This window comes from Neofelis nebulosa, chromosome 2 (assembly GCF_028018385.1).
Source record: "Neofelis nebulosa isolate mNeoNeb1 chromosome 2, mNeoNeb1.pri, whole genome shotgun sequence".
Classification (NCBI taxonomy): Eukaryota; Metazoa; Chordata; class Mammalia; order Carnivora; family Felidae; genus Neofelis; species Neofelis nebulosa.
In genome coordinates, this window is record NC_080783.1 from 136,846,027 (window position 1) to 136,871,787 (window position 25,761).

Genomic DNA, 25,761 nt, shown 5'->3' on the forward strand with positions numbered 1-25,761 from the left:
ACAACTATAGCAACTTATAGATCACTTTTTACTAGGCACTGTTCTGAGAGGTTTCATAAGTAACAAATAAATGAGATTAACTCATTGAACTAACTCAAATAAATAAATTTGAAGGATGTTGTAGGAGATATGGAAAGAAAAGATGATCAAATTGCACATAAAAGTTTACTGCTGTAGAATATATGAGGACCCCCTTGAAATCAACAAGAAAAATACAGGAATGCTAAAAGAAAGGTAAAGGCAAAGAACACGAAAGGACAATTTATAGAAAAGGAAACATTCTAAAAAGGATATTAACGTATGAATAATACTCAAATTCACCATTGATAGGAGAATCACAAGTAACAACAATTACATGTTGCTTTACACCCATGAGATTAGTGGACAATGCGGGTGGGCAAAGAAGAAGCCACTTTGATTGTCAGTGAGAATACAGACTGGCGTAATAATTATGGAAAGAAATTTGGTAGTACTTAATCAAAGAGCATAAGAGTATAGTATATATAGCTCTGATACAGCAATGCTAAGTGAAATAAGCCAGACACAAAAGGACAAATACTGCATGATTCCATGTACACAAGGCATGTAGAATAGTCAAATTTACAGAGGCACAAAGTAGAATAGTGGTTATTAGGGATGAGGGAGGAGGGAATGAGGAGTTATTGTTTACTGGGCACAGAGTTTCAGTTTAAGATGATGAAAAGTTCTGGAGATGGAGAGTGATGATGGTTTCATAATAACGTGAATGTACTTAAAGCCATTGTACACTTAAAATGATACATTTTATGGTAAAATGCTAAACATGTTATGTGGATTGTGCTACATACACAAGAAACCTCAATAGTGGAAAAAACCAACACTCCAATTAAAAAATGGGCAAAAGACACAGACATTTCATCAGAAAGAGATACAAATGGCAAATAAGCACATGAATGGATGTTCAATACCATTGGTCATTAGGGAAATGCAAATTAAAACCACAATGGGTAGTGGTGTACCCAACTATCAGAACAGCTTAAAAAAAGTGATTAACGTCAAATGCTGCTGAGGATGTGGAGAAGCTGGGTCTCTCAAGTTTGCAGAAGGGAATGTAAAATGGTACACCACTTTGGAAAATAGTTTGGCAGTTTCTTATAAAACAAAATCCATACTTACCATATGACCCAATCACATTCTCAGGCATTTGTCCCAGGGAAATAAAAATTTATGTTCATACAAACATCTGTATATAAATGTTGGTATTAGCTTTATTTATATTAACCAAAAAATGGAAATAACCAAAATGTCCTTCAACAGATGAATGTTACATCCAGGAAAGAGAATACTACTGAGCAATAAAAAGGAATAAACTACTGATACATGCAACAGCTTGGATGGACCTCAAAGGGAATATGCTTACTGAAAGAACTTATCTCAAAAATTTACATGCTATATGATTCCATTTATATACATTCTTAAAATGACAAAACTACAGACTCTTAAATACAGAGAACCAACTGAGGGTAGATGGGGGGGTAGGGGAGAGGGGAAAATGGGTGAAGGGCATCGAGGAGGGCACTTGTTGGGATGAGCACTGGGTACTGTATATAAGCCAATGTGACAATAAATTATATTAAAAAAAATAAAAATTAAAAAATTAAAAATCACAAGACTATAGAGATGCAGAACAGATTAGTAGTTGCCAGAGACCAGGGATTGTTGGTGTGACTCTTAAGGGGTAGCACAAAGAAGACATTTCTATATATTGATTGTGGTGGCGATTACATGAAGTTACACATGGGGCAAAATTACACAGAGCCATGCACACACATGTACACACACAAATGAGTTAATGTAAGAATGGTGAAAATTGAATATGGTCTAGTTAACAGTATTGAACCAATGTCAGCTTCCCGATTTTGATATTGTATTACAGTAAGATATAGATAAAATAGGTAAGATATCCTCATTGGGGTAGCTGGATGAAGGCCTCAGTATACTCTTATGTGTCATTTTTACAGCTTTCTATCAATCTCTAATTCTTTCAAAATTAAAAAGTTAAAATCTACATGCACATAAAGCAGTATATGTTTCACAGAACAATATATAAATATACAGCAAATGTATATGTATTGTATGCCCTGCATGTGTCTTTATATTACTTCCTGTACGGAATGTCTCTAGAGGGAATGGATAATAAAATAAATTGTCATTAGCCTTGCGTTGGCTGATGATGATAGTGTGCCATAAAAATAGGAACATGATAAACTTAAAAGAGGTTAAAAAAGTAGATCTATTTTAACTCTGTAGACAAAGCTTTTTACAAAAAGAATCTTATAAGAGCCTAAGTTACAGAGAAAGATTGTGGACAAAATCCTAGCTCTGCCACTTAGTAGCTGTGTGACTCTGGGCAAGCTACTCTGCTTCGGTCATCTTATCAATACACCTGGGAACAATATAATGCATCCCCAATGTTCTTGGGAGTGTTAAATGGGAATAACATAGGTAAAGTAGTTAGCACAATGCCCAGCACATAGTAAGCCCTCATTTATTATGCTTATAAATGCAACCACCAAAATTACCTTTCAAATTGGCTGGCAAAAAGATACAAAATTAAAAAGATATAAAATTTTATCTTTCCTCTAGAAACTAAAACTAAACCGGTGAGATCAGGAACTGTGTTAACCTTTCTCATTGTTATATTTTGAAGTTTCACACACAAATAAAATATTTGTCAAATACATGAACAATTAGGGGCTCCTGGGTGGCTCAGTCAGTTAAGCGTCTGACTCTTGGTTTCAGCTCACATTACAATCTCACAGTTTGTGGGATAGAGCCCCACAATGGGCTTTGTGCTGACAATGCGGAATCTGCTTGAGATTCTCTCTCTCTCTCTCTCTCTCTCTCTCTCTCTCCTTCTCTCTCTGCCCCTCTCCTGCTCTCTCTCTCTCTTAAAACAAACAAACTTGGGGCGCCTGGGTGGCGCAGTCGGTTAAGCGTCCGACTTCAGCCAGGTCACGATCTCGCGGTCTGTGAGTTCGAGCCCCGCGTCAGGCTCTGGGCTGATGGCTCGGAGCCTGGAGCCTGTTTCCGATTCTGTGTCTCCCTCTCTCTCTGCCCTTCCCCCGTTCATGCTCTGTCTCTCTCTGTCCCAAAAATAAATAAAAAACGTTGAAAAAAAAAACAACAAAAAAAACCCCAAACAAACTTAAAAAAATACATGAACAATTACAAGGTTTAATTCCACCTCATCAGTAAATCTTTACTATGTAAAGTTATGTACCTTCATCCTTCATGTTTCGATCTATCTGTGGCCCAGCATTCCTTTCTCGGAACTGTATGCCCTGCATATGTCTTTGCATTACTTCCTGTATTACTTCAAACAATGGCTGATCCTGTTTGAGATACAATGGATGTTATTTTTGTTAGAAACTGTATTTTTCTTACCTTTTCCCAAATCCCACAACTGTAGTTTTGTGAAAACATATTTTCCTCTGGAAGAGAAATGGGGTGGGACTGGGGAAGGAAGTTCCTATACCCCACATTAAACAGTCAGCCTCTGGCATATGAATATTTAACATACTGTAGTTTCAACTATTCATGTCTGTGATATGAAATAGTTTGTAATTTTGCTGACACATGAAAATGAATCTTGTGAGTTTGTATAGTTTCTGTTCAAGTGAACTGTGCAGATAATAAATGTATCTAGCTTCTACAGAAGCTACAGAAATCTAAATTGGCATTGCTGTTTTTACGCATCCACATATATAGTAACAGGGATAAATTACATGGTAAAGTGACACTTTAGGTAAAAACTTTTTTTGACAAATGTTCTTTGAATATTTCATGACAAAAATATCATGGGGGCACAGATCTCTGCTAACTTTAAGTTGGTTTAGAAGTTCTCCACAATCACATACCAAACAAACTATAATATAAAGGCGGATCAGAAATGGCAAAAGTACATAATCTTTGTACATTATTGACTGGGAAGAAAACCACTCAAAACGTTTATTTTTTCTGCACTGTTCACAAGGTAAGGGCATTGTGGTTTGGTGATCAGGCTCTCTGCAACCTTGTTCACCCTTTCCACTATCTCTTATTACCCTGCAGGTGCCCTACACAAAAAGTCAAACTAGACTGAGAAGCATGTCCTAAATGTGCTTCAATCCACCCTGCACTTTATTTTTCCTTTCATCTTTGATGTTTTCTCACAACTTCCCTCATCTCTGCTGAAATCCTACTCCCCTTTTAAGGTTCAGTTGAGGTGAAATTTTAGCTACTTTATGAAGTCCTCACTAAGAACCAACTACCTATTAGATTCTCTCTCTCTCTTTTATGCATGGCATTTCCTATACACCTTTTTGTAATGACCATAATATGTATACGTTATCTTTTCTACCATGTTGCAAGTTCCTTCCTTGAACTTGAAGTTTGAACTTGCACTTGAAGATAAGCAGTCTTATCACTGCAATCTTTCAAAGTCCTAGCAGGTGCTAAACAAATACCAATACTTGAATTCTTCAGATCTGGATTCTTAATTACATGCACTTTTATATTTTATACACTTTTACAGCTAGAAGTCATTTTTCAGGAAAAAGAAATTATTTTAAGATGATTTTTACCAGTGTGCCGGCAGACAAAGGAGCAGAATCATCTGTAGGATACATTCTGGAAACTGGGCACTTGAGAATGTCTAGGCCATTGGGAACGAATTTACAATAATCCTGAACACACTGTAGCCACCACCACACAGCATCCCGGCAATTGTATCTGGCATAAGTTCCTTCGCCCAGGAGATTAGGAATGAGACCGTGTCTCAGGGTACCAGCAAATGCTAAAATAATATTCCTAAAACAACAGAATTAGGTGGATCATTTGATATGAAAACAATCAGTTAAAAAATTTTAAGTCCCTTTTTGTGACTACTATTTCTGCCCTTCTTTGAAATTTCATGGAGAAGTGGCCATAATATGATACATCAAGCACTGAATTAAAGGCCAGAAACCTTGATCCTAGCCCTGGCTTTTTCTCTGACAATCTTACCTTCTCTGGGATAGTTTTTTTTATCTGTGGATTTAGGGATTGGACTGGGTGGTTTTTAGGGCCCCTCATATCTCTAGATTCTACTTTTGAAATCTGTGGTATTTCAAAATCTAAGTAACTATGAAATGAACTTTATTATTTTAAATAGCAGATAAGAAGAGCAAAGCAAATATGTAAGAAAATAAATGAGTAAAAGTTGACCTTGAAAATCATGATTTATTTTCAAAACTGGTAGAGAATACATCTTTTAAAGTATTATTGTACTGTCATATACCAAATGACAACTTCGTAAGATGGCATATTGCATTCTAAAATCTAAGACGTAAGAAATAAGAAGACTGATGGGGCGCCTGGGTGGCGCAGTCGGTTAAGCGTCCGACTTCAGCCAGGTCACGATCTCGCGGTCCGTGAGTTCGAGCCCCGCGTCAGGCTCTGGGCTGATGGCTCGGAGCCTGGAGCCTGTTTCCAATTCTGTGTCTCCCTCTCTCTCTGCCCCTCCCCCGTTCATGCTCTGTCTCTCTCTGTCCCAAAAATAAATAAAAAACGTTGAAAAAAAAAAATTAAAAAAAAAAAAAAGAAATAAGAAGACTGAGGTTTAAAACCTAGCATTGCCATCTGTATTACCTAGGAAAAGTCATTTAAAATGTCTGGCCTCAGTGCTTTTTGGCTAAACCATTTGGAAATTTAATTAGTTTTGTGTCTCAGTTTAATGCCTGTCTCTTAAATAATAGTGCAATAAAAATCCTTCTTATACCCTGCAGCACAAAAGTGTTAGTATGGATAGTGACAGTTCCAATTAATAAAAGGTCAGAATGCAGCAATCTTAGCCATCCAGAACAATGTCACACACTTGAAAGTTGAATACAAAGACTTCTGTCCATGAATATCTCTGCAGAAGGAGGAAGCAGAACTCTCTGTGGTAGAGATAGCCATGTGTCCACCAAAATGGCTTTCCCCCATGTCCCAACCTACTTTAGAGCTGGCTGTGACCAGATTACTGGATTCTAAGGCAAACATGTGAATGGAACTAATGTATGTTAAGTGCACAGAACAGGTGCATTTTCCTTAGGCTCTTTCCCTCTCTGCCAGCTGATTGGAAAGTAGTACTCAGAGGCCCTGGGAGATGGTCGATCCTCAAGATGAAGGAGCCTGTATCCTTGAATCACTATGTGGAAAGCTACCTCCTGAACACCCATTTGGGGCGAGAAGCAAGAAATAAATTTCGTCTGTGAAAAACCATTTAAGTTTATAAAGAAAAAACATTTTTTTTAATATTTATTTTTGAGATAGAGAAAGAGACAGAGTGTGAGCGGGGGAGGTGGAGAGAGAGAGAGGGAGACACAGAATCCAAAGCAGGCTCCAGGCTCCAAGCCATCAGCACAGAGCCTGATGTGAGGCTCAAACTCACGAACCATGAGATCATGACCTGAGCCAAAGTCAGATGATTAACCGACTGAGCCACCCATGTGCCTTAAGAGTTTGTAATTTATATAGCAGCTAGTACTACCCTAACACATACATTATCCTCTTGGAATCATCTAGATCAGGGTAGGCAACCTTTTTTCCGTAAAGGACCAGAAAGTAAATATTTTAGGATTTGTTGGCCATATGTATGGTCTCAATCATGTATTCTTCTTTTTTAAATGACTCTTTAAAAAGGTAAAAATTATTCTTTGCCCCAGGTGATACAAAATAGGCGGTAGGCCATATTTCATTGACCCCTGATCTAGACAGTCATATGTAAAATTGAGAAGGAGAAATTGTTGGTAGTATATAGAAGTGATAATTGAGAGCCCAGATAACAATGAAAATAATAATAATGATTAAAAAATTAACATTTGTGTAATGTATGTGACAGATACTGTTCTAGACGCTATAACTGTATAGCTCATTTAATCTTCACAAAACCCCTGTAGGTTAAGTACTATCACCATTTTACGGAGAGTACAACAAAGATAATGTGTCAGCTGGTAGTTTGGAACCAGGACTAGAACCTGGCAGTCTGGCCGAAACCCAATTTCTTAGCCATTGTGCTGAATTCTGATGTTCCATTTCCTACTTTTTAATCATGGTAATTTAGAGCATTTGGGGAAGAAGCAAACAGCGTCCCAAATCTCTACAGCCCCACAATGGTCTCTTTAGTCAATAAGAAATGATCTTATTATATTAGGTTAGCAGGGAAGAATATGATACATTTCAGATGCCTACTTAGACATTTTCAATTTTAAAAGGATTGAAAACAAAACTTTTGTCATTTGAAGAGGCAAATTTCAGTTATTTTCTGAATGACATCAAAACAAGGAATCATATAAATGCTTTTTTTGCTGAAAGTTTTAACTTGTAGAGCAGCGCTGTCAAACTTTAGCCTTGGGCTGCTGAAAATCACCTGGAAAACACAGATTTCTACCTGGTACTCTGCCCTCTCTATCCCCACAGTTGGAGGTCCAGCATAAGGATCAAGAATTTACATTTCTAACAAGTCCTCAGATGATGGTGACACTGCTGGTTGGTGGCACTGAGTTGTGCTCATTTGAGCAGCACTGCTATAATAGCTTCTCTTTTCTGCCTTTGGTAGTTTCATTCATACGATTGTGACATTAAGAAACACTATTTTAAATCTAAAAAAACATAAAACTGGAGGTTCCAAGGCCTGACAACAGATAGAGGAAAAGCTGATACTACAATTCTTTCTACAGGACTCAGTGTTCATTATAGAAGGAAAAAAATGATAAAATTCAAATTTTACCTAAAGGTGAATCTGAGTTCTTATAGTTAATTCAGGCATAGAAGTTTTATTCTTTAGTGAGTGATGTTAGTAACATGGTTAAATATTTTTTAGTTTTACTGAAATCAATTAGCAAATGCTGAAGATAACCTGACCTATAACATGAAGGACTAGAACTTAGTAACTTCAAAAATTTTCACTACTTTGAAATTCTGTGATCTTATTAAATGAACATGTATAAAATAAAATAGGGGTACCTGGGTGACTCAGTCGATTCAGCATCTGACTTAGTTCAGGTCATGATCTCACAGCTCGTGAGTTCGAGTCCAGTGTCAGGCTCTGTGCTGACAGCTCAGAACCTGGAGCCTGCTTCGGATTCATATTCTCTCTCTCTCTCTCTCTCTCTCTCTGTCCCTCCCCCCTCATACTCTGTTTCGTTTTCTCTCTTTCTCAAAAGTAAATACACATTAAAAAATATTAAAAAAAAAAAAACACCTAAGGAAAACCTACCTCCCAACTGTTACAAATAGATGGCAAGGAGGAAGGTTTGAAGAGCATGTGAAAAATATTTAGACACAAACTTGTGCTCCAACTCTTTAGAGATCTCCTACCTGGCCTCCAAATAGCGTCCAGTAATCAGCAGTAGACCTCTCAGTGCAATAAAAGTATCCCTTCCCCAGCAACGGAAAATACCAGAAGAAAAATGAGGTAAACCTAATAGAAAACACAACAAAGTAATATATTAATAATACACCCAAACCCCTATGAACTCCATTACTATAGACCAGTTGCTTTAAGCGTGGGGGACAAGAATAAGCTACAGGGAGTCTGCAAGCCCTCTAAAATTATATGCAAAATGTGTGATGTATTTATACCTACATCAACTTTGTGTGATGAGGTTCCATATTCTTATTACTTTCTTAAGGGAATCCATGATTTTGAAGATATTAAGAATCAAGGACTGGAGAGGGATACTTACCTGAATTGATTAGAATGTGAGTCTTTAAACACAGATAAACTTTCTTTTAATAAGTTAAAGCTAAATTGAAATCAGAGATCTAGTATTTAACATATAAACAAACAATACAATATTAATTATATATATATATATTTTGAGTAACACAAGTGGGAAAGTTTAATAAAGTGAAAAGTACACTCTCCAGATATGAGAACAGATAAGCTCGAGAAAAAGACAGCTGCGCCATATAATGTTAATGATACATTTGAAAAGATTCCACCTGCAATTTAAAGGCAACAAATTACTCTAAATACAAAATGATTACCTTACTGATATATAATTGAATATGTTTATTAATCTATCAGTCTAGAGACAAACTTTAATACCAAATTTCCCATTAATTCAAAACAACTTAAAAGTGTTAGACTTTGTTAGCCAGTTTTTATAAATGAAAATAAGGATTTCAGGTGCTAAATAACTTGAACATTCTAGGTAACTACAGCCTTTATGCATGAGATAAGATAGGGTGATTGATGGATAAAATCTACAACTTTTAGATTGAGTTTGGTTTCTTATAAAACAAGTAAAGAATATATTGTTATCTTTATTGGTACCAAAAACAATGATCAGTAGGAAAGTAAAGGAAATTAGCATTCCACTCAAAAAAAGAACTATGCTAAAGCATAAATGCAACACATTTTTCAGGAAGGGAAAACTAAGGACATAAAATGTACACAGTGTTCATTCATAACTATCTTCTAAACACTTAACACTATATGACATTATCTTGTTTGCTTGTTTTCTGGTTTGTTGAATGAATAAATGTCTCTCCATAGTGGAAAATAAGATTCACGACAACAGAAACCTTATCTGGCTTATTTACCAAACTATATCTATTGCTAAAAGTTGTAACTGGTAAGAAAAAATTATAAAAATTTATTGAATGAATGAAATAAAAGACTAATTATAAAAGGCAAATTGCGGGGTGCCTGGGTGTCTCAGTCAATTAAGCATGTGACTCTTGATTTCTGCTTAGGTCATGATCTCACGATTCGTGAGATCACTCCACGTTGGGCTCTGTGCTGACAGCTCAGAGCCTGCTTGGGATTCTCTCTCTGATCTCTCTCTCCATGCTGGCGCAATCTCTCTCTCTCAAAATAAATAAATAAACATTTTTAAAAAAAGGTAAGTTGAGAAGTGAAAGAATTTGCCTGAGATAAAAGAAAATTTTGGCCATTCCTAAGTATACTTCACAATTTAAGTTTCTGCTTATTGGGTCTTTGCCTTCTTGGAGAGTCGACATTACTTTCTATTAAGAAGGATCAGAACTAAAGGCAATATTAGACGTTTCGTTTTTACATTGTCTCTAAAATAATGGTACAAAATTTCTCTAAACACTTTGTGTATTATTTGCACATGGTTGATTATTAATATATGGTTTATATATGGTTGATGATTGTAACTTTGATGACGATGAGGACAGTAGACATCTATAATACCACTCTATGCCACACAGACTTCCTGGTACTTTAACCCATTTAACACTTTGAATAAATTATGAATATAGATAGATTTAAGGGTAAATTTGAGTTGTTATGCCCTAAAATACAGGCAATTTGTCTTTGGGAAGAAGTCAAAACTATAAAATCTCTAGCACTGATATGTGGAAATGTTAGCGTTAACCTTTTGACCTCTAAGAGTATAGGACTTACCACATATCTTCTGAGTGATTTCTACCTTGTCAATTATTATACAAGTTTACAATTATAATTTTTTTTGGTACTATTGTCACCAAAGACCTTGGTATTCATTTTAAAATGAACCCCCAAAAACCTATCTGCAAAAATGAGCACAGTTCTGTTTTTTGTTAGTATGTAGCATACAGAACAGTCTCTTGGGATACTAGAAGGAAATATCAAAACTTCTATTTATATTTATCAACTTACCTTTCTGGTTTCCCAAAAATTTTTTTTTGACATTTATTTATTTTTTGAGAGGCAGACAGAGAGTGTGAGTGGGGGAGAGGCAGGGAGACAGAGGGAGACACAGAATCTGAAGCAGGCTCCAGGCTCTGAGCTGTCAACACAGAGCCTGATGGGGGGCTTGAACTTATGAACTATGAGATCATGACCTGAGCCAAAGTCAAATGCTTAACTGATTGAGCCACCCAGGTGCCCCATTACCTTTTTAGTTTCTGTTTTTATTTTACACTGTACAAGATTATATCACATATCATAACATATCAATATACCAGTTATGATACCACTATATCAGTATATTTATTTTGGGAGTGCTTAACAATAGCAGTGCATAGTCAAGAATGTTGAGATCACTATACTGTGTAATAGGCTTCTAAGCAGTGGGCTTTATTTTTTTTATTTTTATTTTTTTAATTTTTTTAATGTTTATTTCTGAGACAGAGAGAGACAGAGCATGAGTGGGGGAGGGGCAGAGAGAGAAGGAGACACATAATCAGAAGCAGGCTCCAGGATCCGAGCTGTCCACACAGAGCCTGACGCGGGGCTCGAACTCACAAGCCGTGAGATCATGACCTGAGCCGAAGTCGGTCGCCCAACCGACTGAGCCACCCAGGCGCCCCTAAGCAGTGGGCTTTAAAACCAAATTCTGCATATCAATTTTTTTTCCACAATGACCCAGTTCAGTTTCATGAGTATCTGCATGAATTCACAGGGGAAATTAAGTACCAGGAGGAGATGATATTGAGTGAAAATCTAAAACATGATTATATAATTAAAACATTCAGAGGATTCATATGATCATTCTAAATGAAAAGTTAATTTCTTTTTTAGTTGTCAGGTCTTAAGAAGTCTTTTTTCTTGGTCTGAGTAGATGCAAATTCAAGGGTAAACAGAGGAAATCACATAACTACTATTATCTTCATCCTGCAATTTGGTATTTTTCAGTTTAGTTTGGAAAGTTTTAAATTCAGTGGTGTTACGTATTAAGCACGTTCTAGAAATAGCTTGAAATATATTAAAAAGAAAATAAAAGCCTGTTCTTTAGCCTATTTTGCTTACTGAGATTTGTTTCTTGATTCAGGTTTTAATACTACTTGCAGGAAAGGATGCCAACAAATAGAGTTGAAAGAATTTTATTGCAACTAGACACATAATAAAAATTATTTAACATTTGTTTTGTGTTTTGTAACATGTAGAGGATCTTCCTATTATCTCTTGGTAATTTGCAAGGTTGAGTTAATTTTTTTAACTGTTTATTTTTTAGAGAGAGAGAGAGGGAGACAGAAAGCAAGCAGGGGAGGGGTAGAGAGAGAGGGAAACACAGAATCAGAAGCAGGCTCCAGGCTCTGAGTTGTCAGCACAGAGCCCGATGTGGGGCTCGAACTCACGGCATGGACCGTGAGATCATGACCTGAGCTGAAGCTGGATGCTCAACCAACTGAGTCACCCAGGTGCCCCTTGAGTTAATTTTTTAAATTGGGAAAGAAGTATAATATAATGTAAAAGAGTAGTAAAACAAATCTGATAAAAAAAATACAAAATACTCAGAGTTGGAAAAAATAGAAACATGCAGAAGAAAAGGATTAATGAGCCACAATGAAAACACAAATATAAATGTCTGTTTCACAGTATTAATTAAATAGTAAGCACAATTGTTAGTTTTACAAGTGAGTAGCTATGGAGTTTTACTAAGCAGTCATATAAAATCTTGGGTAACATCATGAGTTTTTTAAAAAAATTAGTCATTTCCCCATAGCTTTTCCTCTTTGAAAAAATATTGACTGACACATTTTAACCTGTATGTAATTTCTTACCTGCAGCTAGAGATACACAATATTGCTCCTTTTCTTTTGTGATCTCATTTAGCCTATATGGCACATCCATGAGTGAAGGTGAAAGACGTGGCAGAGAAGGGCACTTTCCTACTCCACACATTTGCACTGATCCCAGTGAAAGGTGTTTCACAAAGGTAGAACCATTCTGAACAAAGCTGTAACAAAGTGACCGAGTTTAAAATATTTGTAGAGGGGCACCTAGGTGGCTTAGTCAGCTGAGTGTCTTACTCTTGATTTTGGCTCAAGTCATGATCTCATGGTTTGTGAGATTGAGCCCTGAGTCAGGCTCTGTGCTGAGCCTGCTTGGGATTCTTTCCCTTTCTCTGCCCCTCCCCTTCTTGTGCACATTCTCTCTCTTTCTCTCTTTCCTCTCGAATAATAAATACACTTAAAAATATTATTTGTAGAAATGCAAAATTGTGGTGTTCATACCACATACTTGAAATCTACTCTCAACAGATCTTAAGCGTACAATGCAATACTGCTATTTACAGGCACAATGGTACACAGCACATTTCTAGAACTTACTCATCTTGCATACCTACTATTTCAAAATTATTTAGCAGTGTCATTTTATTTGGTTTCTTTCAAAGTCTCTCTACGCAGATGTGTAAAAATGGTAATACTAGTTGAAAACATTTTCAATTTGGTTACATTTCAGAACTGCTTTCATTTCACCCAATATTACAACTGGCTTTAAGTCCATGAGCTTGTTGTGCCAAATGGAAGGAAGAGCTGAAGTTCTGTTTTTTCTGAAATTATGCCCAAATCAATTTGGTGGCTCTTCAGTGGCACATTAGATCTGTAATTTCATTTTAGGGAAATTCATCACTAAAGGCAGATTTCATTCATAATAACAGAATAATTTTTTTCTTAGTTAATGAGAAATTAGAAAAAGAACTATATATGCATATTCTTTAAAAAAATTTTTTTAAACATTTTTATTTATTTTTGAGAGAAAGAGCACGAGCAGGGGAGGGGCAGACAGAAAGGGAGACACAGAATCCAAAGCAGGCTCCAGGCTCTGAGCTATCAGCACAGGCCCTGACGTGGGGCTTGAACTCACACACCGTGAGATCATGACCTGAGCTGAAGTCTGACGCTTAACTGACTGAGCTACCCAGGCGTATTTTGTATGCATATTCTAAACTTATATCCATTAACGTAACAAGTCAACGAGTAAACAGAAACAAATAATATAAAACAATTAAATTTTCTCATGAACATGTTTTTTTAGCTTTACTGAACAGATTTTAATGGGGATGTTTGTTTTTATATGCTCCAGATTAAAGGATGCAAATATATTTATTATCCACTTACAGACTCTCAGCTCTAAGTCTATGACAATTCCTTACGTTTTGGTCTTTCAAATGTGTGTATAAACTGACTGCATACAGTTTCTACACAAGCATGCCTATTTACTCCAGCTTTGTTGGATATACCTTGACATCTGCTTCCATGCTATATCCAGAAGAGTGGTGTATGCACCGATTAGTATAGCATCAAAGTAGCATGGGATAAGATAACGTGGGATCTGCTTCAGGTAGAAGAACATAGCCTGCAACCATTTACCAACCTGTCATAAAAATAATTTTAGAAGTTAATTCGGTGTGTTTACAGGCTGGATGCATTTTAAGAGGTAAATCCAAACATGCATCTATTATCTAATAATCCACTAGATTTCCATTTATTAGAATCAGAAGATGATGAAGAAGGGAGGGAAATATTTCAGGTCAGAAAACAATGTTAGTTTTATAGATACCATAGTAACATAATTTTTATTTGTGTCCTTGTTTTTTTCAGCTAGAACATAGCTTTACTTACTTCAGCAATAGTTCCTGACCGCGAAATAAGCCGGTTACTGACATAGTCAATCATCCAATCTCCAGATCTCAAATTATCACAGAAGGGATGCCCCAAGTCATTCTTTGGTCTTATTTCTGCCAAGACGGACATTAATCCTGAAAATTCATAGAAATATCATGTTGTTATTAGCAGAGGCAACTTGTTCCCATAGCCTGGGCTACTGCTGTCTCTAATGATTTAGGGTGAACACATATAGACGTAGACACAAGGGCTGCAAAGACCACAGTGGCACTTCCCGTGGTTAGAGATAAGTGTGGCAACAGTGGCTGGGCCCAAGATACAAAGACATACTGAAGGGGACTACTGTCATAGGAGCTATGCCGAGCTTTCCAGGATGCTTAACTTCTGGGACTTGTTTTGTTCTTTTGAATTTGAATATTATAATATTCAAAGGCAACTAAATGTCATAGTTTCCCTACCCTAAGGCACTGGGGAAAAATTGGTAAGTCTGTGTCTTCTCATAGTGGAAAGTGGTAGATTCATTACTATTCAGGCAATCGCAGGACTGGTTTCAGAGAGAACAAGAGCATCTCTGGTAACAATAATAACAAAGCCTGCTTTGGAAAGAATCTTTGAAATATAACAAGAGGTAGCTGGGACTAAACAAACCATCAAGGTGAATATATGGGCATATCCTTAAGTAATACTCAACAGAAACTCATAGAATTCCTATGCATACATAGCAGAGTCTGTTATTTTAATGACAGAACAATAGCACTTCTTTGGTTGCCCAATAATGCAATAATTTCCACCTTAAAAACATATTAATAGCCTCACCAAGTTCACTTTGACTAAATTTATTTATATATTTAGAATTTAATTCTACTGTGTATGTAGCATGTCTTGAGAAATTGAAAAAATAATTATATAAATTTAAGATGTAGTTCTTTCTCTCAAGGGCCTTTACAACCTTCTTTGGGAAACAAAGCTTAAAACATAAAAAAAAAAAACAACTAGAAAACAAGACAGTATAAAATAACATTTCACTTTTGCCCTAGTATTTTAAGGGAAGGCAAACATCGCTCAGCAAATGTGAGCTCCACTTGTTTAATAATGGTGACATGATGGAGCAGCGTTTTAGAGATCTGATATATCAATGGGATGGAATGATTTGTGGAAGAGGCAACAAGAGGTTGGAAAACAGGTTACTTGGTTTTGCAGACGGGACTTAGTCTTTGAATAGGGTGCTAACTACGAAATAGTTATAGAAAATAGAAATAAATAATAGAAAATAGAAAATAAAAGGATATGGCATATCACAGAGAACACAGAAAAAAATCCATAGTCATAATCACTGATTAAATAGTGAAGATAAGAGGGATGGATCCAAAAATAGATTCCTGGATTCCAACATGACTGAATATGTATTATTGTAAGAAGTAGAGAAGAAGAGAAGGGGAATGCGGCTTAGGGGAGAGAAAGTCAGTGAAGTTGGTTGGTTTGATGTAACTGGATATTGCTATTTAAAAAAATTTTTTTAATATTTATTTTTGAGAGAGAGAGAGAGAGAGACAGAGAGAGAGAGAGAGAGCGCAGGTGCGTAAGCACGGGGGAGGGGCAGAGAGAGACAGAGACCCAGAATCTGAAGCAGGCTCCAGGCTCTGAGCTGTCAGCACAGAACCTGACATTGGGCTTGAACAAACAAGCAGTGAGATTATGAGCTGAGCTGAAGTCTGATACTCAACCGATCAAGCCACCCAGGCACCCTGAATGTTGCTATCAAGAGCCTGCTAGAAATATTCAGTGGAATGTTGGAAACACTAAACTGTCAGAGAAAAAAGGGATTGATATAAAGAAAAAAATAAATTAGGACAGAGTTAGTAACGAACTAGACTTAACTCTAAGAAAGGAAAGAAAAGAAGTTCATGGAGGGCGCCTAGGTGACTCAGTCGGTTAGGCGTCCAATTTCGGCTCAGGTCGTGATCTCACAGTTCATAAGTTCAAGCCCCACATCTGGCTCTGTGCTGACAGCTCAGAGCCTGATGCCTGCTTCAGATTCTGTCTCCCTCACTCTCTGCCCCTCCCCTGCTCATGCTCTCTCTAAAATAAAAAATTAACATTAAAAAAAAATTAAAAAAAAGAAGTTCATGGAAGTCTTTTCTGTCAAGTAGCAGGTGTTCAACAGCTCGGAGTGAAAATGGAATGAATAGCTGTTTATGACTGGTAACATATACATTTCTTTATTTCTCACAGCACAAAACATCATGTGTTGAAAGTGAGATGTTTTAGAAAAAAGTGTCATAAGTACAAAAATCTGAAATTTACTGACAGCTTCTTATGTGCTTAGTTTTGTAGAAAGTATAAAAGCTAAAAAACAAGAATGCAAAAAAGGCAAACATTCTTTTTTCTCAAGGTACAATCTACTTAGTGGAATTAAAAAAATTTTTTTTAACGTTTATTTATTTTTGAGACAGAGAGAGAGACAGAACATGAACGGGGGAGGGGCAGAGAGAGAGACACAGAGTCGGAAGCAGGCTCCAGGCTCTGAGCCATCAGCCCAGAGCCCAACGCGGGGCTCGAACTCACGGACCGCGAGACCATGACCTGCGCTGAAGTCGGACGCTTAACCGACTGAGCCACCCAGGCGCCCCTTAGTGGAATTTTAAAGCTAATAACCACCAAGTACTAACTATGAACCAAGCATTGTCTAAATGCTTTACATGTATAATCTCATTTAATCCTTGTGGTAGGCACTAGTACTGTTTCCATTTTACAGATGAGAAAATTGAACTATGGAGAGCTTACTCTTAAGGTTATACAGCTAGTTAGTATAGAACCAGCAAGTCTGGTTCTAAATCCTTTTTTCCCCCAAATTTATTTATTTATTTTCAGAGAGAGCAAGTGGGGGGAGGGGCAGAGAAAGAGGGAGTGAGAGAGAATCCCACGCAGGCTCCATGCTGCCAGCACAGAGCCCAACACAGGCTCCAACTCTGGAAACTGTGAGATCATGACCTGAGCAGAAACCAAGAGTTGGATGCTTAACTAACTGAGCCACTCAGGCATCCCTAGAGCCCATTCTTAACCACAACAATAAAGATTCACAAAACACGTTGTGCTAATTACTAAAATACGCAATATATTCCAAGGGCCAAGTAAGAGGAATAATAAATTAATACAATGGGTATCAAGGGGACAAAGAAATAACTGTGAAAATTAATAGTTAAGGAATGCTTTGTGGAAAATGTAAGAATTGAATTCATCTTTATTATTTATTTATTTTTTTTAATTTTTTTTAACGTTTATTTATTTTTGAGACAGAGAGAGACAGAGCATGAATGGGGGAGGGTCAGAGAGAGGAAGACACAGAATCTGAAACAGGCTCCAGGCTCTGAGCTGTCAGCACAGAGCCCGATGTGGGGCTCGAACTCACGGACCTTGAGATCATGACCTGAGCCGAAGTCGGCCGCTTAATCAACTGAGCCACCCAGGCGCCCCTGAATTCATCTTTAAAGATGGGTTAGATGGACAAAGAAAATAAAGAGTTGCAAAGGAGGCATGATACATGGGATGCTATATGAACCAGGAACACATGTGTGATAAACCAAATTTTCCGGACAAACATCCAGGAAAATATTTCCAACCAGATGGGTTAAACTGATAATTAAATATTTAGCTCCTATGTTCTGTCTTACAACTACTTAATATTTTATTGTAAGTTCTCTTTGTAGGATAAGACAAATATGCAATGAAACAAAACTTCCAATTAGATGAAAAAGAAAGATGAATGTATAATAGTTACAACCTAGTCCCATTTGGGGCCCAAATAAATCTTCTCATTTAGTCTTCAAGAAAGCCCTATGAATTAGACAATATTTTTCACATTTTATAGAGGCAGAAATTGGAGCAGAGAAAAGGGAAGTTACTTGCTGGAGATCCAGCTGGCAGAGCCACAATTTGAACCTAAGCAGTCAAATTCTGAGCCTGGACTCCTATTTCCATAAAGGAGACACCATATGACCCTAAAAAAACCCTCCAAAGATTTAACTATCCTTGCATTTGCTTACCTTGAAGACCTGCATATTTAAGAGATGACCAGTTTGGGATGTCGTAGCAGCCTCCACCATCTTCTTGTTCTTCTGCTTCACATCGGTAAAGTACCTGATTCAGCTCAGCCAAAGTTAATTTAGAAGCAATACTAAGAAGTTGAAAATAAAGAGAACTGGTTAAATACAGTAAAATTTCACTTGCTGTCAATAAAACCAAAGAGGGAAATCTGAATCATAACCATAAAGTGTCTTAGCAATATATGTTTTAGGAATTTGGCATTATGATATACATTATAAACAATATTCATTATGAATAGTAGTTTAAAGATAAAACATGCTAAAAATTCAGTTAGAAGTAACTCTTCTTCCAAGCAAAAAAAAAAAAAAAAAAAAAAAGAATTGCCAAATTTTACTACTTAGAGTATGCTAGAAAATTTTTGGTTGCTACCACCTTTTTCTCACAAATTTACTTTTTTAATCTTTCTAGTTGGGCTTAGTTGTTTCTTTATATTCTATGTGGGACATCCATAGCTTTTTATGCTAATTATCTTGAAATCAAAATACTTCTCAAAGACTAGTAAAGGGATAATCAAAAGTCACAGTTAACCACCTTAGAAATCAGGTAGCATTTCTCTCCTTTTCCTTTTCTCCTTTCTGCAGGTTGCATTACCCTTTAGTTGGGTTATTCAGGAAACCAGGATTTTCTTAAAGATGCTTCTTGATAGTAGTTAGAAGGAAGTGTCTATCATGGCCTTGGTTTCCCTTTGTCCAGGTAGCAGTGAGACTGTATTACTGACTACACCTGAATACAACTGAAAACTCTACTTTCTTGCAATTCTAGCTGTTTAGTCATTTCATTTTACCTAACTGAACACAAATCCTCCTGAGTTGTATGTGAACACATATCCTCTTGAATGTACTTCCTTCTCTTTTAGTTCCGCCTCAGCTTAGAAAATTATTGTTGGCTGTGCTTTATTCCCTGTCTCTGCCTAGACTCTGTCCCCACAGCTGGGACTGACTTCTCCTTCATCTGCAGTCTGTGAATCAAGTTTGACCAAATCAGTCAGCAGTCTCAGTATCAACTCCATTCTAGGGCAATATTTTTCAACATGTAGCCAGTGAACTTGCATATGAATTCCCTGGAGCTTATTAAAATGCAAATTTCTTGGCCTTGCCCCAAAATAACCTGAGTAGGTCTGAGGATGAATATTCATTTTATAAGTACTGTGCAGAAACACCAAATTGCTTCATCACAGATTTTTTTTAGAATGCAACTACTTTTCTAACAATAGTCTGAATGGAGCTAATATCCTTAATGATAAAAGCTCTTATAAAAACAAAAAGTTGAACACAACAGAAAAATGGACTGGTACATAAAATGATATTTCATGGACAGCCAGTGAACAACAACAAAAATTTAGCTTGGGGGTGCCTGGCTGGCTCAGGTGGAGGAGCATGCAACTCTTGATCTCAGGGTCATGAGTTCGGGACCCACACTGGGTGTAGAGATTGCTAAAAAGACAAACTTAAAAAAAATTTAGCTTAACTAATATTTAAAACAAATTAAGATGTGACTTTAAAGTAGTTTATGTTTACAAGTTTGATTAGTAATAGCTAACACTCATCGATCACTTACCATCATCTTATAATCACTGTTCTAAGTGTTTTACATAAATAATCATAACTGTTTAAAAGAGGCACTATATTGATATCTATTAGGTTGCTTGCCCAAGGTCTTACTTCTTACAGCTATGAGAGTCTGAAATCAATTCAGGTTGGTTCGATATTCTATGCTCTTAACATTACATTGTAACAATATATACTCAGAATTGGTAACAATGTCAAGTAATGTACACCCTTACATACAGCTGAAAGAATAAAATCTTTCTGGAGGAGATTTGGCAGTTTTAAAAGCCTCAGATATGTGGAGATAGCCTTATGAAGAAATTCCGTTTCTGGAAATTTATCCTAGTATTTATGACAGCAAACATACATTGAGCATTTATTATGTGCCATCAAGTGTTAAGTGCTTTCTATGCAGTATCCTATTTAACCCTTACTAAATTTAAGAGGTAGGTGCTATTATCAGCCCAGTTCTTCAGGTGGAAAAACTGAGATGAAGAAAATCTTAATATGTTGTCTAAGATTATTTTAGGAATAGTGAAGCTGGAGTGAAAGCCAACTCTAAATTTCAAAACCCAAATTTTTTGGTATTATGTGGTACCACCTAGTAAGGGAATAGATAGTAAGGGAATGACTAAGAATTCAGGCAAAGATGAATGTAAAAAAACCATACATAACAGGGAATTATTGGATGTAGTTTAGATGTCCAAAAACTGGAGGCTGAGTAAATAAATTTGGGGATAGCCAAATAATAGAATAATATGCTCCCCCTTTTTGTGTGTTTCAAATTTTTATTTAAATTCTAGCCAGTAAGGGGCGCTTGGGTTGCTCAGTCTGTTGAGCATCTGACTTTGGCTCAGGTCACACTCCATGAGTTTGAGCCCTGCATCGGGCTCTGTGCTGACAGCTGGGAGCCTGGAGCCTGCCTCAGATTCTGTGTCTCCCTCTCTCTGAACCTCCTCTGTTTGAGCTCTTGTCTTTCTCTGTCTCAAAAATAAATAAACACTAAAGAAAAATTAAAAAAAAAATTCTAGCCAGTTAGCAATATAGTGTATGTTAACTCTAGCAGGAGTAGAATTTAGTGATTCATCACTTACATATAATACCCAGTGCTCATCACAACAAATGCCCTCCTTAATACCCATCACCCATTTAGCCCACCCCTCCCCCACCCACCTCCCCAATACAGTCTCATTTAAAAAATGATGTGGTAAGGAATATGATGAATGTAACTTAGCCTCAAATAGTTCAGAAAAATTGTGTACATGTGCATGTGTGTGTGTGTGTGTGTATAGAGATGTATGTATCTGTTTGCATGTATCTACCTATTGCTACATATAGAGAGTGCGTGAGTGTGAGAGAGTGCACAAGCAAGCACACACACAAATGATAAAGCAATAGGACAAAATGTTAATAACAGATGATGCTGATACTACTGGCCTTTGGACCACCGTGTGAGTAGCAAGGATATAGAGGACTCTTATAAAAAATTGCTTCAATCAGACTTGTGGTAACTGATCAGTTATTAAAATGGCAAATCTCCATAAACTACTTACAAAGCGAAAGGAATTTTTAATATAGGATCTGAGTTGTCAACAGCAAGGCTTCCAGATTTAAAGTGAGGACTGAACTGTGTCAGATGATTTCGAAGAATTCCAACAGCGACTTGTGCATGTGGATCAAGACTAACTCTGAAAATGTTAATTAAAAAATGGTTACTTTTTAGGAATGATTTATTCTAAATTAACTCAATATATAATCTATTTTACAAACAAATATATAATCTATTTTACAAAAAACTGAGCCTGGGTGGCTCAGTTGGTTAAGGTCTGACTTTGGCTCAGGTATGATCTCTTGGTTGACGAGTTTGAGCCCCACGTTGGGCTCTGTGCTGACAGCTCTGAGCCTGGAGCCTACTTTGGATTTTGTGTCTCCCTTTCTCTCTGCCCCTCCCCTGCTTGCACTCTGTCTCTCTCTCTAAAAAATAAATAGACATTAAAAAAAACAAACAAACCCAAAAACAAACAAAGTCAACAATTTGAATTCCAACATACCTGAATATAATAACACTTCCCGGAGACAAGTTTTCAAATTCTATTTCTTGAATATATTCGTTGGGTCCTTTTGTGGCAACTCCAGCTTGTTTAACAATTTTACTTTCACTAAGCTTGAAAAAAATTGTAGAAGACCATTTAACAAATAATTCTAATGTCCTTAAAATGTTAAACACAGCAGTAAGATTAGAGTCCCAAATACCTGAATATGTTCTCTAATTTCTACTGTGATATTTGGCATTCCATTGATGAAATTCTCATCCTTCCGATAAGGTTTTGCATTTCTCTCAATAGTTCTGGCTTCAAGAACTACTTCTTCAATTTTGCCTAGGAATACATGAAATGTTAATGAAATTTCATATTAAACCACCTGAAATTAGGAATTGCTAAAGGGTTTTAAAATAACTTAAAGTTGAATATGAAATATCAGTCTGAGGGTAGATGATTGTACCCAAGATGCATTTTTCACACAATGTTTTTGTTTTTAAAACATAAATTAACAAAGATTTATTTGAAAAGAGATCTTATTCAAGTAATAATGGCTTAGCTCTCAGGAACAATATATAACCTTCCTAATTTTGAGCAGAGAGAAAATAAATCACTTAGAAGACTTGTATTAAGAACTGGAAAATTTCAGAAATACAAAAAGTAGGGAAAAATTAAAAAAACCCAGGTCCTACTTCCTAGCTTAAAAAAACATTACAAATGTGTACCTTTCCTTCTCCTTCAGAGGTAACTACTATCTACAGTTTGGCATTCACTGATCCTGTGCACTTTTACTACATATGTCTGTTTCCCGACACAACAGGTTATTTTCCTATTTCCAAGCTTTATTAAAATGGATTCAGATTATATACATAGTTCTGCAACTTGCTTTCTATTAAACAACACTGTATATTTTAGATTTGTTCACATTGCTACATTAGCTGCAGCTCATTTATTTCAAATGCCAAATAGCATTCCACTGTATGAATATACCAAATATATTCTCATCCCTGTCTTCTAATGGAATATCTGAGAGTTGTTCAGAGATATACCTAGGACAGAAGTGCTGAGTCAAAGGATACATAAAACTTGAATTTTATTATTTAAATAATTTAAGCTTTAAGTCATTAATCTGACAATAGGTAACAGCACCCTTTGGATCCAGAAATTCTACTTCTCGAAATATATACTAAGAGCTTGTTTAAAATTTTTTTTTAATGTTTTATTTATTTTTGAGACAGAGAGAGACAGAGCATGAACGGGGGAGGGTCAGAGAGGGAGGGAGACACAGAATCTGAAGCAGGCTCCAGGCTCTGAGCTGTCAGCACAGAGCCCGACGTGGGGCTCGAACCCATGGACCATGAGATCATGACCTGAGCCGAAGTCAGATGCTTAACCGACTGAGCCACCCAGGCGCCCCACTAAGAGCTTGTTTAAAAGAAAAAATTATTCTGAAAAAATTATTCCTAATGTATATTCAAAACTTAAATAAGACACCGCTAAACATATAAAGAATATTAAAAATAGAATACTAACATAATAAAATATGAAATATTGAACATCATGAAAATCAATTTCGTGGACCAAATGGGGATGTTTTAGTAATGATTGGTGACCAAAACAAAATCTGAGGTAATACTGTCTACACTGATTCCAGCCATGTAAAACTATATATGTACATTAGCAACAATTAGACAAGATTACTGAATATACACTTGTAAACAGTTAAAAATAACTAATGAACATTTAATCCTAAAACTGGTCAAGTTGATAATTTTTAAAAATTGGAGTTATGCATATTTAACAACTAGCAACCGACATAGAATATGATTATTTTTATAGGAATCTTCATCTATTCTTATAATTGACAGACTGGGATAGCTGTTAATGCTCACAGGAGAATGTTTTGCTAGAATATATGATATATAACAGTAAGTGAGGAGATAAAATACACACATCTAGAAAAAAATCTAGCAATAATAAGGATATATCTCAGGGATGCATTTTATAATTGTCAAAGAAGAGATATGGGAAGACTATAATTGCTGTATGTTCACAAAAGAGAGAAATTACTGAGTACTTAGAAAAGGTTTTTCAAGGGAGGTGGAACTTTAGTTCTTGAAAGATGTGAAAAATACACATATATAGATGTTAGTAAGACTACTTGAGGACCAATGAAAATATCTATCTGGTTAAAATAGTGGAGTAACAGAGGGCTAGGAAGGCAGTTGAGGATGGGTTATGAAGAGCCTTAAATATTAAACTCTTTTTTACTTTGGTTTATATAAGTGTGTAGGTATGTACATGCACATACACAAATACACACACACAAATATACATACAGACACATGAATGTACACATATATTTCTTGGGTATAAAAGAAATACATGTAGGTTTTATAAAAACTAGGAAATATGGGAATGTATTAAGATAAAAATAAAGCTATTTCACAACTCAAAAAATGTTAATATTTGAGAATATTTCTGACCAGGTTTTGTTCCATGTAGTAAAAATGTAAGTTCCCCCAAATTAATTCCTTTCTTCCATTCTTTTTTTAAAGTAAGCTCTATACCCAACATGGGGCTTGAACTCACGACCCTGAGCCAGTCAGGTGCCCCAACTTACCCAAAGTTTCAAATTCTTTTTCTCAACTACAGCTATACTTGCAATGTGTTATAATATATGCTATATAATTACAATTTAATATAACAAAGTAATATAATCACAATATACCAGGGATATATTACATTACCAGGGATGCACATTTGAGGTACTTCCTTGCTGTAAAATGAGGTCTTAGGATTCCTGAAAGCAGTTCTAGACACAGACACAACAGACTGATGAATACTGGGCGAATGTCTTGTTACTGCCACTATGTCTTCATCAACCTGATCCACATACACCTGAGAAACAGAAAACACATTAGCACTCAAACTGGAAAGACTTACTCTGAAATTAAACCTTAAGAAACTTAACAAAAATTTAGTTTCTTGCCTGAATGAAACCCTTGGCCCCAAGCTCTTGGTGAAGTTTATTGATAGCACATCTGGCTGCAATAATTCCACTTTGGAAATTAACTTCACCTGTATTTGATGGCGATGCTCCAGGATTCCACTTAGTATAAAACCGTTCTTCAGAAACCACTGAAATCTGAACAAAGTTAAAACTTAGCCATGTATACATTTTAATTATAATGAGAACTTTTGGTGAAAGTGCTCAAGGTTGTTGGCCATTATGGATTTAAAAAAAAACAACAACACACAAACACACCTGATGAGGCACTAATTCATCATAGCCTTTAGTACTTCCACTAGCACAACATGCCATAGAAACAATTGTGGTACTCGGGAGAGCATCATATTCTGACCTATGCTAGAGAACAATAAACAAACAAACAAAAAAACAACCAAGTTTATTTTCTTTTAAATGCAAAGTGAAGTAAAGGATACATAGTTACACACTATAAGACATTCATATGCTTTAAAACAAATAAAACATTAAAAAACTATGTACCACAATCATAAATCTAAGACATGATTCTGAAGTATGTAGATATTATTGCCACTAAGTATCAGAGAACTAAATATCAAAACATTTATTTATTGATTTTTCCTTTTTCAAGTTTTTATTTAAATTCCAGTTAGTTAACATCCAGTGTGTAACATTAGTTTCAGGTGTAGAACTGAGTGATTCATCACTTACATACAACACCCAGTGCTCATCA

General features: G+C 36.1%; 1 protein-coding gene across 2 annotated transcripts in view; it reads right to left on the reverse strand.

Annotated features, from left to right (window-relative positions):
- Positions 1-25,761, reverse strand: part of AGL (amylo-alpha-1, 6-glucosidase, 4-alpha-glucanotransferase) — an 84,616-nt gene that overhangs the window by 19,601 nt on the left and 39,254 nt on the right. For both annotated transcript variants that reach the window (XM_058716445.1, XM_058716446.1), the window contains exons 15-27: positions 25,308-25,409; positions 25,032-25,187; positions 24,790-24,940; positions 22,254-22,378; positions 22,052-22,164; positions 21,554-21,688; positions 18,393-18,523; positions 14,347-14,483; positions 13,965-14,098; positions 12,502-12,677; positions 8,362-8,464; positions 4,605-4,830; positions 3,263-3,374 (exon numbers count right to left, since the gene is read on the reverse strand). In XM_058716445.1, the coding sequence (XP_058572428.1) occupies positions 3,263-3,374; positions 4,605-4,830; positions 8,362-8,464; positions 12,502-12,677; positions 13,965-14,098; positions 14,347-14,483; positions 18,393-18,523; positions 21,554-21,688; positions 22,052-22,164; positions 22,254-22,378; positions 24,790-24,940; positions 25,032-25,187; positions 25,308-25,409 (1,801 nt within the window). The remainder of the gene's footprint in view (positions 1-3,262; positions 3,375-4,604; positions 4,831-8,361; positions 8,465-12,501; positions 12,678-13,964; positions 14,099-14,346; positions 14,484-18,392; positions 18,524-21,553; positions 21,689-22,051; positions 22,165-22,253; positions 22,379-24,789; positions 24,941-25,031; positions 25,188-25,307; positions 25,410-25,761) is intronic.